This window comes from Syzygium oleosum, unplaced genomic scaffold (assembly GCF_021117445.2).
Source record: "Syzygium oleosum isolate NSW1041296 unplaced genomic scaffold, Sole_v2.1 Sole_v2.14, whole genome shotgun sequence".
Taxonomy (NCBI): domain Eukaryota; kingdom Viridiplantae; phylum Streptophyta; class Magnoliopsida; order Myrtales; family Myrtaceae; genus Syzygium; species Syzygium oleosum.
The window spans coordinates 10,165,746-10,178,078 of NW_026607498.1; the positions used below are offsets into that span (position 1 = coordinate 10,165,746).

General features: G+C 42.3%; 1 protein-coding gene and 1 pseudogene across 1 annotated transcript; both read right to left on the reverse strand.

Moving 5' to 3' along the window:
- Positions 1–250: 250 nt before the first annotated feature.
- Positions 251–2,746, reverse strand: LOC115686539 (subtilisin-like protease 3; annotated as a pseudogene).
- Positions 2,747–9,456: 6,710 nt separating this feature from the next.
- Positions 9,457–11,724, reverse strand: LOC115686505 (subtilisin-like protease 1). Its single transcript, XM_030611825.1, has one exon. It carries the CDS (start codon positions 11,722–11,724, stop codon positions 9,457–9,459), a length of 2,268 nt encoding a protein of 755 aa, XP_030467685.1.
- Positions 11,725–12,333: the final 609 nt, after the last annotated feature.

Genomic DNA, 12,333 nt, shown 5'->3' on the forward strand with positions numbered 1-12,333 from the left:
TTGATCTGTTTCTAATACATACATTATGAATCGTACACTTAAAGCTCTTAACTAGGTCGTGGTGTTCAAAATTATCAACTCTACATAATAAGAATCATGTTAAACTTTTCAAAATTTTCATATGACGAGGATAACGACCCAAATTTTAGTACTTCTCCGTGGCCATGTCTAAAATTTAAAATTTGATCGAATTTCCTAGACGGAGCGAAAATCTAAGTTAACCATCGTAAAGAAATAGTGAAATCGCGGAGGAAGATAAATTCGAGGTGAAAAATGACAAAGTTCTCGAAGGCAAATTCAAGGGGTGAAATGTATCATTCATTGCTCTCCAGATTATTCGGGACGCAAACATAGGGAGAAAAGCCAAACAAAACACCCGTCACTTCACTCCCCAAGCGCCCTCTTTGTCGAATTCGTTTTCTGAACCATAGAAATCGCGGACACTCCCTGCGATTACTGGAACTCGACAGAGACAGGGGTTCGAACCGAATGTTGAGCAGAGACCCATGTGATCGCCCCCTGACCATACAGGGTCGCCGACCTCGCTTTCAGTGTAAAGTCAACCCGGTAACTCGCTGTCTGGTTTGCCTTGGTGAACACCAGATCACGCGGGGACACGACAATTGAGTCGAGACCCACGACGGGGTCGATGACCGACTTATAACGTGAATTTGCAGGTCCTACGTTTCTCACCGTCCTCGTCACACTCAGCGTCGTCAACAAACCTTTGAACCTCAAGCTGATCGATGGATAGTTGAGCTGGTAATCGGGTATGCTCCTTATGCTCGAGCATTTGACTTTTTTCTGAACTATGAGCTCGATTGCGGAGTCGGGGTACTTGAGCCCACAAAGGTAAGGAAGGTAATCTTGCGGTGCGATGTCGTAAATGAGACCCGGGTCAACAGCTTTCGATGGGTTGACATGCCCTGCGCCGGTGGCGAAAATGTCCGCTGGATGGAGCGTCTGGTCCACGATGGGTCGGCCCTCCTTGTTGGAGGTGGCGGCGGTGGTCATGATGGCAGACTTGATGGCGGCCGGCGACCAGTCCGGGTGTGCACTCTTGAGCAGCGCAGCCACGCCACTGAGGTGGGGGCAGGACATGGAGGTCCCAGAGATCATGTTGAATGGGGGCTCCTTGCTTGTAGAATTGTCCAGAGGAAGTGGCCAAGCGGCAAGGATGTTCACGCCCGGGCCAATGATGTCCGGTTTCAGGATGCCTGGGCTTTGGTTGTTGGGGCCTCGGGAAGAGAAGTATGCTACAGCCGGGGCGACCGATCTCCCGATGATCTGCGTGCCTTTGAATAAAACCGTGGCCGTTGGTGCTGACGCCGTGCTTAGGTATTTCTTGATCGCTTTCCCCGCCTCATATGTCACATGGACAGCGGGTAGGACATGTGGATCGGCCAATGTGGTGTCTCCCGAAGTGGGACCGTTCACGAGGATCATGGCCACACCACCTGCATCCTTGACCTCTCGACCTTCCGCAACTCGCACACCTCCATTGTCGCAGACAACCACTTTCCCACGGATGTCCGAGCGCTGTTTTAGTGAACCAGGATTGCAGCGGGCCGAGGCTGTATCTCCATTTGCTCCTGGATAAACAAGGGGAAGTAGCCCCAGCACGGGAGTCGTGCGGTTGGTACAAGGTCTCCCCATCGAACTCCTGCCCATTTCCAAGCCGTGCCGTGGCCTTTATGCTGCGGTCGGTGCTGCTCGCTCCAACGGTGAAAATCCACGGTGCCTCGTTTGAAGATGTCTTGGTAATTGGCCCAGAATTCCCCGCTGAGCAGCTGACAAAGATACCCTTTTCGGTGGCGGTATATGCACCCATTGCAAGAAAGTCCACAGAGAACGCTTGGGAAATTCCTCCTAAAGAGAGGGAAAGCACATCGACGCCATCCTCGATGGCCAAGTCAAACGCAGCTAATATGTTGCTCTCACTGCAGCCAATATTATTGCAAACCTGGTAAATTGCCAAATGCGCAAGAGGCGCCATGCCTGTGGCCGTGCCATTGGCATTACCGAGCACATTAGCATCCTTCACAGAAGCACCAGCAGCTGTGCTGGCAGTGTGTGTGCCATGGCCCACACTATCATATGGCGGTCCATCGTCCATGAAAGACCTCGCACCAATGAGCTTGTTGTTGCAGGACGTGGCGTTGAAGTCGCACTTGCCCTTCCATTTGGCCGGGGGCGGAGGCACCCCCTCGCCACTGAAGGAAGGATGGTCGGGGAAAACCCCAGTGTCCAATACTCCAATGATCACGCCCTTACCGGTTCGAGTCCTTCAGAGCCCGACTCCTTGGGGCAATCCCAAGAAGTCGGGGTGTGAGTTGTGTGTAGAGAGAGCACCTTCTCCGGACGCATGTACAAAACACCGTCCTTCTCCCCAATGGCTTTAGCTTCCTTGGCCGTCAATTTGGCCGCGAACCCGGATATCACATGTCGGTACGAGCGAACCAGTCTTTGCTCCTGGTTAGAGCTGGTTGCTGTGGTAGGTAAAAAAGACCGATACAAAGTATCGAGATCCTCTGAAGCTGAGAAATGTTTGTCTGTTGGCCTTCGTACTTGGATAATATAAGTGGACAATGAACTACTTGTATCGGCTTCTGCAAGAGCAGCATTAGCAGTGGAAATGCTTAGAATGTAAACGAGACAGAGAATGAAAATCGTCGAGGTGGTCGGAGACAATCTGCATTTCTGGTCTTCCATCTCGAATTTGCGGAAGAAACAGAGAAGAAATGCTTTTCGCTTCCGAGTTGTGTGTTGATAGTAGAACTAGTAGCGTTTATATATGACCCTCCGGAAGCGAACATTGGTACGCTTTTTCTCTTTTGAAGGAAAATATTTTTATTTCCTAACTTGCATATGCATTTCCGTGTAATAATTGAATAAGACCTGGGCACTGTCCATGCAGATTTTCTAAAAACAGACTAATTCATTAAAGGAAATATAAATATGCAGATTTATTTGGGTCAGAAAAGGGGCAGAATTTCATGTTTTCCTAATAAAACGTGATACGATCCAATCCCCTAATAATAAATCGAGCAAACTTATTGGTGGCCTATTTAATACGTGATTATATGTATATTACATGCTATACAAAGACTTTTTTTTTTAATCTGCTTTTATTATATGGGGATTCTTACTTTCCTCATCGATGCACTTATCTGTCATATCATAATAAATGGTTAAAATTACAAAAAAAAGCTTTTTGTTAGACAAAATATTCAATTGAGGCCAAATATCGAATTAGCTTTGTAAATCCTAAGTAAAATTCTTTATAGGTAGAAAAACCAACCTAATGTCTAATACAAAGCTCTACAAATATTTAGATAAAAAAAATTTGAATGTCACACTGTAATGTGATCCATAAAAAGTACCCTAAGTAAATTACTTTCTTCAAATGAGCTTTTAAACATGAAAATAAAATCAAACCAAAATCCTAACGGTAGTGCAATGTGATTTTGCATCTTTATTTCCTAACTTGCGTATGCATTTCCATGTAAGAATTGAATAAGACCTGTTATAACCCTCAAGGACAGGGCACCGTCCACGCAAATTTACTAAAATAGACTATTGTATCAACCTAAATATAAACATGCAGATTGAACGTGCTGTACAAAAACGCGCCCTAAATAAATTACTTTCCTCAAATAAACTTCTGAACATGAAGATAAAATCGGACCAAATTCCTACGGGTAATGCAATCCAAATTTTCTAACGTAAAATGGTAATTATGCTTTTGTATGACTCTCAAATTGTGCACAAGAGGAAAGTAAATCAACTCATAATGATGTAGATTTAACTTTAATAAAAATGCAACCTTAAATTTATTTTTATGTGATCTTCTATGAAGATGCAATGTAAAACTACTAATATGAAAGAGATTATATTTTTTTTTCTACTGTTATGACATGGACCTAAGGCATGTAAACTAAAATACAATCTAAACGATCTACTTGTAATAGTGAAATATTAATTCATGAAAGTTTCTACTTTTTGTAAAATGACATCTTTGATGATGCAAATGTAATTCGATTACCGAAAAATAATTAAAACTTTCCACTTGTGCCAATTGGGTACCAAACCTTTTAATTTGGCCAATTTAATTCTAAACATTTTGATAATTTATCAATTAAATCCTTCCGGCCAATTTTGATAGGAAATCACTGATGTGGATGCCGATCGTCCTATATGGCATGACTAGCACTGACGTGCACAATTTTTTTTAAAAATTTATGATTTTTTAATTGTTTTTTGAATTACAATTTTTTACTATTTTTTCTTGCTTTTTTTTCATTGTGGCTGGCAAGAGGCCTTACCCAGACTGGGTGAGGGCCACCTCACCTGTAGCCAGCGAGGGTCGCCAATGAACCTTGCCGGCAAAATGAAAAAAAAACAGCAAAGAGAAAAATTCAAAATTCAATTTTCTTTTAAAAAATTTACAAAAATTGTCCAAGTCATCACCGGCTGTGTCACGTAGGACTTCTAGCGTCCATATCAGCGATTTCCGATCAAAATTGACTATAATGACTCAATTGATAAATTGTCAAAAGGTTTAGGTCTAAATTAGCTAAATTGAAAAGTTTAACACTGAATTGACACAAGGGCAATATGTTTAGGACTGTATTGGTAATTTTCCCTAATTTGCCAAAAACTATGCAAATTCTTAGATATGCCAAAATATGCAAATGAGAACACGCTTAAATTCACATATATGAACTTTTCTAGGTAAGTAAACATTCAAAATGCAATTCCTTACACAGAAAACCTCAAGCAAGTCTTGAATATAATTAATGCTTACAACATGCTATCTATGACTTTTGTGTAACGTATTAAACATGCAATGCAAATATTAATTCATAGACTGGTACCTTTTCCTCTTATAAGGAAAACTTTTCATGTGGTTTTTATTTCCTAAACATGCATCTAAATGTCCATGCATTTTTGGTAATAAATCAAACATTTAAAACGTTACCAATTTCATAAAATGTATGTTAAGCAGTAAATAATTGAATAGTAAAAGGCAAGAAAATAATAACTTGAAACAATTAAACAATCCCCGGTTTTAAGGTAAATAGAAAGCAAATGCAAATATTCTGAAGTTGTCAATATTCGCGTTGTCGATTGTTTGAGTTATCGATGTTCACGTTGTCGATTGTTGGTGTGCATGTTGCCGATTCTCTGAGTTATTGATCATATAACTTTTTGATTTTCAATATGAATTACCGATTTGAGTATGTTAACATTGCTTGCATGAGAAATGAAATGAGGTAATCATTCTTTATCATTACCCACATATGTGATCATTTAAAGGGCAAGGCAATTGTATTTTGGAAATGATTTGCATGAAAAGATGTTGTGTACTGGATGTCGATTCTCCAAAATGAGAGTTGATTTCATTGTTGATGCTAGGGAAATCATATGATCATAATATTATTATGTGCAATGCTACTATATGATTATATATGAAAGTATTATGTCATATATTTTCGTAACCCATATATTAGTGGTAACGATACCCCGTGTATTGGGATGTCTCACGAGTCGGGATAACTCTGGAGTGTTTGGGATGCCTTGGGAATCGAGATGCTCCATGAGTCAGGATGCCCAATGAGTGTTCAGGATGCCTCAGAGTGAAGATGTTTTGTGTGTTAGCATGCGTCGAGAGTGTTCGAGATGAGATGAAATAACGAATATGATACATGTATATGTACATATATAAACACATATATTCGCACTTGTCTATTAATGAACTAATTAGTTGTAGTCATGCATCACATTATATGATGCCATCCTCTTGCAATGAAGTTAATAATCTTATGCAACAATGTTCATCGATTTTCATAGGCATATTATGATAGGAAAAATTATGCATTTATTCATCCAATTGCCTCTTCTAAAAATTTAGTACTCCTCTTCATTTTAACATTGTTTTGTGGATACCAAGTTAATTGGTAAGGTGATCTCATACTGTATGATTATAGTAGGAGATCATCTTAACATTGATTTTGTTGTTGATGCAATGGAGATTATATAATTATAATATTATCATATGCACTGCTACTATATTATTATATATGGAAAGTATTATGTTATATTTCCATAACCCATATATTAGTGTTTATGATACCCCGTCTGTCGGGATGTCCCGTGAGTCGGGATACCTTGAGAGTGTTTGGCATTTCTCGGGAGTCGAGATGTCCCATGAGTTGGGATATCCCGGGAGTGTTCAAAATACCTCAGATGGGAGATACTCCATGTGTTCGGATGCCCGAGAGTGTTCGGGATGAAATGAAGTAACAAATATGATACATGTATATGTGCATATATAAACACATATATTCAAACCTATCTATTAATAAACTAATTAATGGTAACCGTGCATCACAATATATGATTTCATCCTCTTGCAATGAAGTGAATAATCTTATGCAACATTATTCATCGATTTTCAATGGCATATTATGATAGGAAAAATAGTGCATTTATTCATCAAATTACCTCTTACAGCAATTTTGTACTCGTCTTGATTTAACATTGTTTTGTAGATACCAAGTTAAGTGGTAAGATGATCTCCTACCTTAAACTGAGATATTTCATTTACTGGGCTTTGACTCATCCCTTTTCTTTTCTTTTCCTTTTTTTGGATTTGTAGAATGGATCACCCTCCACTACTACGATTTGGAGTTCCTGTATATTTTGACTGTGAAATACTAAGACGTATTAGAACCCGAATCAACGATAATTTATACTAGGTGTAGTTCTGTGATATGAATCGATGTGGGGATACCATGGTAGATCCCTCATCAATTTGTTGCCCGGTACTTCAACATTGACGGGGAGTTGGTTGGACCACTTGGAGGCTTCGATGGTCCCCTTGGTTTCTATAGTAATGGCATGTCGATGGGTGAGATTGTCAATTCATAGTTTAGTAGTGTGACTTTGTATAAGAAAGTTTTTGGGTTCTTGACTATGGAGTAGTATCGACAAGACCTGACCTACATCCCAAAGGTTTTGTTTTTTTTGGGTCGAAACCTCCTTCCCAGAGTTAATGCGTTGTATTATGCTTCATTTTGTACTTGTATTAATATTTGGAAGAGGGAAGATAAAGCTAAAATGAATTCACATTTGTCAAACTTACCTTTCTTATGCGATGTGCTTATTATGTTTCCGCATGCTTAATAGTAATAATAGTTTTAGCCAAAAAAATTTGTGTCACGCGTGACATTCGAAAGCATCACAAGATGAACTCGAGATATTGGACATTTGTGTTATGTTTCATCCATAACTCTGGACTAACTCTGGACTACCGTTGCAATTGAGCAATGACTAACTATTTCCAAACCATCTCTTGTAGGGTTGTGCAACCAAACCGGTTCTATCCACAAACCAGACCGGACTACCCTAAAAACCGGTTCAGTTCCAGGTTCCCAATTCCAAAAGTTGGAACTGGTGGGAATCGGTCCGATTCCCGATTCCAAGTGAAGAGCCATCTGGGAACCAGAACGAATTTGGAACTAGTTTTATAAAGCCTAAAAACCTTAATTTTTTTCTTGACATCTTTTTCTCTATATCTCTCTTTTTATCTATTTTCTTTGATCTCACTTACACACTTCACTACTCTCTATCTCTTGCTCACAACTCACCCTCCTCCTCACTCGCTTGTGGCTTGCCCTCGCTCGTTCGAGCCTCACGACTATCACTCGTACCTGACTCGCCTTTGCTCGCTTGCCATCATTCATATTTTATTTTGAATTGTTTTGTTACTCATATTATTTTGCTGTAAAAATAAAATAAAAAAGGAACAAAAGAAAAACAGTTCTCGAGTGGACCTTTGAACCAGACCGGAGAAACAGGGTAGGTTCCAATTCTAATAGGATAGGTTTCAGATTTCAGGTCTAGAACCTATTCACTCTAAAACTAATCAACCCTACTCTCTTGAGTAAATGGCTATAAATTTTATCAATATATAGATAGTTGTCTTGTCAATGGTCAAATCTGAGGTCTTTGTTGCATTTCTAGAGAGTTCAAAATCGTAGAGTGGGAGTGCCAGCATAATGTATACATGATATGCACATTCTTGCTTTGTTTGAACCTCGAAATTGGTCATTTATGCATGTTTCAAAATACATTTTTTTATGTCCTTCTACAATATTCTAGGCTTTTGTCTTCTCATAGCTCGCCCTCACCTTGCATCGCCTGCCGCCACCTCCCACCGACCACTGCCAGCCCTGCCGACCACCCGCCACCCATCGATGAATGGAAAAAAGCATAAGAGAGAGATATTTAAAAAGGTCTATCAAATAAAATTTTGTTTCGGGAAAAGAAATTTTGTATCATTATCAAACGCGTATCTTTATTCAAAATCTCGTCCAGGCAATAGAAATAGAAAAATCCATTTCTAGCCAGAAATATATTCCATGATAGAATGGTTATCATTCACGCCCTTAGAAGTGAACATTTCAATTGTGCCAATTTAGTCTAAACCTTTTGATAATTTGCCAATTTAATCATTCCATCCAATTTTGGCTAAAAATCGCTAACACGGACACCGTCCATCCTACGCGACATGATCAATATTGACATGGAGGATTTTTGGAATTCTTTAAATTTTTCTGTTTTTCATAATTTTCTCCTTTATTTGCTTTTTCCTTTTTTTTTTCCAAGTCATGTGGCCGGCGACCGTCCATAGGCGAGGGTTGCCCTCACTGAATCTGGCAACACTCGACTTTGCCAGATTTGGCGAGGGCGTCGTGGCCCTCGCCCCACAACCGGCAGAGAGAAATAAAAAAAAGGAAAAAAAGGAAAAAAGAAAATTTTTGTATTTTAAAAAAAAATATACAAACCTTGTCCACGTCAGCGCCGGCCATACCACATCAATAATTTCTTGCCAAAATTGGTTAGAAGGACTATATTGGTAAATTGTCAAAAGGTTCGAAATAAAATTGGAATAATTGAAAGATTTAGAACTAAATTGACCGCCGTACAATAAACACTCTTAACTAGGTAATCGAGTTAATATGTATTTACTGTAGATCAAAAGAATCAGGTTGAATTTTGCATATGATGAGTATGCCAAAAATTGGTTAAGCAACGGTCCTTAATATACTATGAGATTAACAGCGTGTTCCTAATCACAAAAAATAAATCACAAATAATTATAAATGGTTGTGGGGTTCACTCTTTTATTAATTTTTGGTTCTCAACATATTATTACTCTTAAGGTGGCTAAAAGACAGATATACTAGTAAAGCCACAATGAAAACCACCGTAAACTCTCTAATGAATATTTATTTTCCTTTTTGATTTTAAGATTAACCAAGCTACAGATTATTCAGGACACAAAATACACGAGAGAAGCCAAAGTAATCACACATCATATCACTCCACAAGCTCCCTCCTCGTCAACTTCAGTTCTTGAACCATAGAATTCTCAGACACTCCCTGCAATTAAAACACAACAACGACAGGCGTTCGAACCGAATGCCGAGCAGAGACCCACGTGATCGCCCCCTGGGCGAACGGGGTCGTCGCCGTCGCCTTCCAGCCAACTCTCCTTGTAAAGTCAACCCTGTAACTCGCTGTCTGGTTCGCCTCCGTGAACACCAGATCACCCGGGTACACGCCAATTGAGTCCAGACCCTTGATCGGGTCGATGACCGACCGGTAATGCGACTTCGCGGGTCCAACGTTCCTCACCGTCCTTGTCACGCTCACCTTCGTCACCGAACCCTCGAACATCACGCTGATCGACGGATAGTTGAGCTGGTAATCGGGTATGCTTTTTATGCTCGAGTATGTGACTTTCTTTGGAACTATGATCTCGATTTCCGAGTCAGTGTAGTCAAGCCCACAAAGATAAGCGATGTAATCTTGCGGTCCAAAGTCATAAATGAGACCCGGGTCGACGGCTTTTGATGGGTTGACGTGTCCTGCGCTGGTGGCAAAAATGTCCGCCAGATGGAGCATCTGGTCGACGATGGGATGGTGCGCCATGTTGGAGGTGGCGGCGGTGGTCATGATGGCAGACTTGATGGCAGCCGAAGACCAGTCGGGGTTTGCACTCTTGAGCAGCGCAGCCACGCCACTGAGGTGGGGGCAGGACATAGAGGTCCCGGAGATCACGTTGAATGGGTTCTCCTTGCTTGTGGATTTATCTAAAGGAAATGGCCAACCGGCAAGGATGTTCACGCCTGGGCCAATGATGCCCGGTTTGAGGATGCTGGGGCTTTGGATGTTGGGGCCGCGGGAAGAGAAGAATGATACAGCCGGGGCAGCCAATCCCCCGACATGGGTGCCTCTGAATAGGATCGTGGTCATCGGCGCCGGCACCGTGCTTAGGTAGCTCTTGATCACCGTCCCCGCGACGTAGGTCACATGGACTGCGGGTAGGACATGTGCATCGACCAATGTGGTGTATCCCTCCGGGGGACCGTTCACGAGGATCATGGCCGCGCGGCCCGCATCCTTGACCTCTTGACCTTTGTTGACTCGCCCTCTTCCATCACTGATCTCACACACAACCACTTTCCCTATGAGGTCTGAGCGACCTCGTAGTGATCCGGGGAGGCAGAGAGCCGAGGATGGATCTCCCTTTTTTCCCGCATAAACAAGGGGAAGTAGCTTCGGAGGGAAGTCGTTGGGTTGGTATAGGGTCTCCCCATCGAACTCTTGCCTGTTCCCAAGCTGCACCGAGGCCGTTATGTTGCGGTTGATGCTGCTCGCTCCCACGGTGAGAATCCATGGTGCCTCGTTTGACAACGTGCCATTGGACGGCCCGCTATTCCCCGCGGAGCAGCTGACGAAGATGCCCTTTTGGGTGGCGGCAAATGCACCCTTGGCGATCACGTCATCGTAGAACGGTCGGGATGTTCTTCCTAGAGAGAGGGAAAGCACATCCACACCGTCCTCGATGGCTGCCTCAAACCCAGCTAATATGTCGCTCTCAAGGCACCCGTAGACATCGCAAACCTTGTATATTGCCAAATGCGCAAGAGGCGCCATGCCCACGGCCGTGCCATTGGCATTATCGAGCGCACTGGCACGCCTCACGAAAGCACCGGCAGCCGTGCTGGAAGTGTGTGTGCCGTGGCCGACATCATCATGCGGCGAACCGGTATACGACCTCGCACCAATGAGCTTGCTGTTGCAGGACATGCCGTTGAAGTCGCACCTGCCCTTCCATTTGGCCGGGGGCGGAGGCACCCCCTTGTCGCTGAAGGAAGGGTGGTCGGGAGAAATCCCCGAGTCTAAAACTCCGATGATCACGCCCTTACCGAGGTTCGAGTCCTTCCAGAGCCCGACTCCTTGGTGCAATCCCAAAAAGTCGGGGGTGTGGGTTGTGTGCAGAGAGAGCACCTTCTCCGGACGCACGTACAAAACACCGTCCTTCTCTCGTATAACTTCAGCTTCCTCAGCGGTCAATTTGGCCGCGAACCCGGATACTACATTTTGGTATGAGTGAACTATTCTGTGCTCTTCGTTTGAGCTGGCTGCTGTGGTTGGTAAAAATGACCGATGGAAAGCATCGAGATCCTCCCGAGTAGCGAAATCTTTGTCGGTCGGCTTTCGTACCTGGACGATATGACTGGATAAAGGGCTACTTGTGTCAACATCTGCAATAGCAGCATCAGCAGGTGAAATGCTTAGAAGGCAAGCGAGACCGAGAAAGAAAATCATCACGGTGGTCGGAGACGATCTGCATTTCTGGTCTTCCATCTCGAATTACCAGAAGAAACAGAGAAACGATTTGTGCTTCTGAGTTCTGTGTTAAAACTTGCACTTGAAGCGCGCATATATATAGGTAGGAGAAGCAAAACGAAGAGCTCCATGCGTTTGACGACATTGAAGAAGGAAATCAGATGCGAAGCTTGCGTCATGAGGTAGAGTACAATTTTGACTATGTAATTAAAACACGATTAGAGCACAATCTGATTTCCTTAATTAAACCATTCCATGCAAAGGCAGAATGGTTGACCGTCTTTTGGAAAGCTTAAACATATTTTGTTGAATTAATTTCTTTGAGCCGAAGCCCTAATGTTTGTGCATGGGCTGACTCGAGTCTTAACACCTTGAAGATCAAAACAACACGTACAAAAAAACCACTTGACAAAAAGTTTAAAAATCCTATGATCATAAAATGATAACCATTCCCATTTTCACTTCGTTAACGCTCATCGCTTAGAGTGAAAGAACGAGATTCGCAATTCGATTTAATTCACGTTCATGTGGCAGAGATTCATTCTAACCTAATTTTAGTTCGTCATACTCAGCGAGGCCAAATTGTTTACATATGGCTGTACATTTGCAAAACTGAGCCATGAGAAA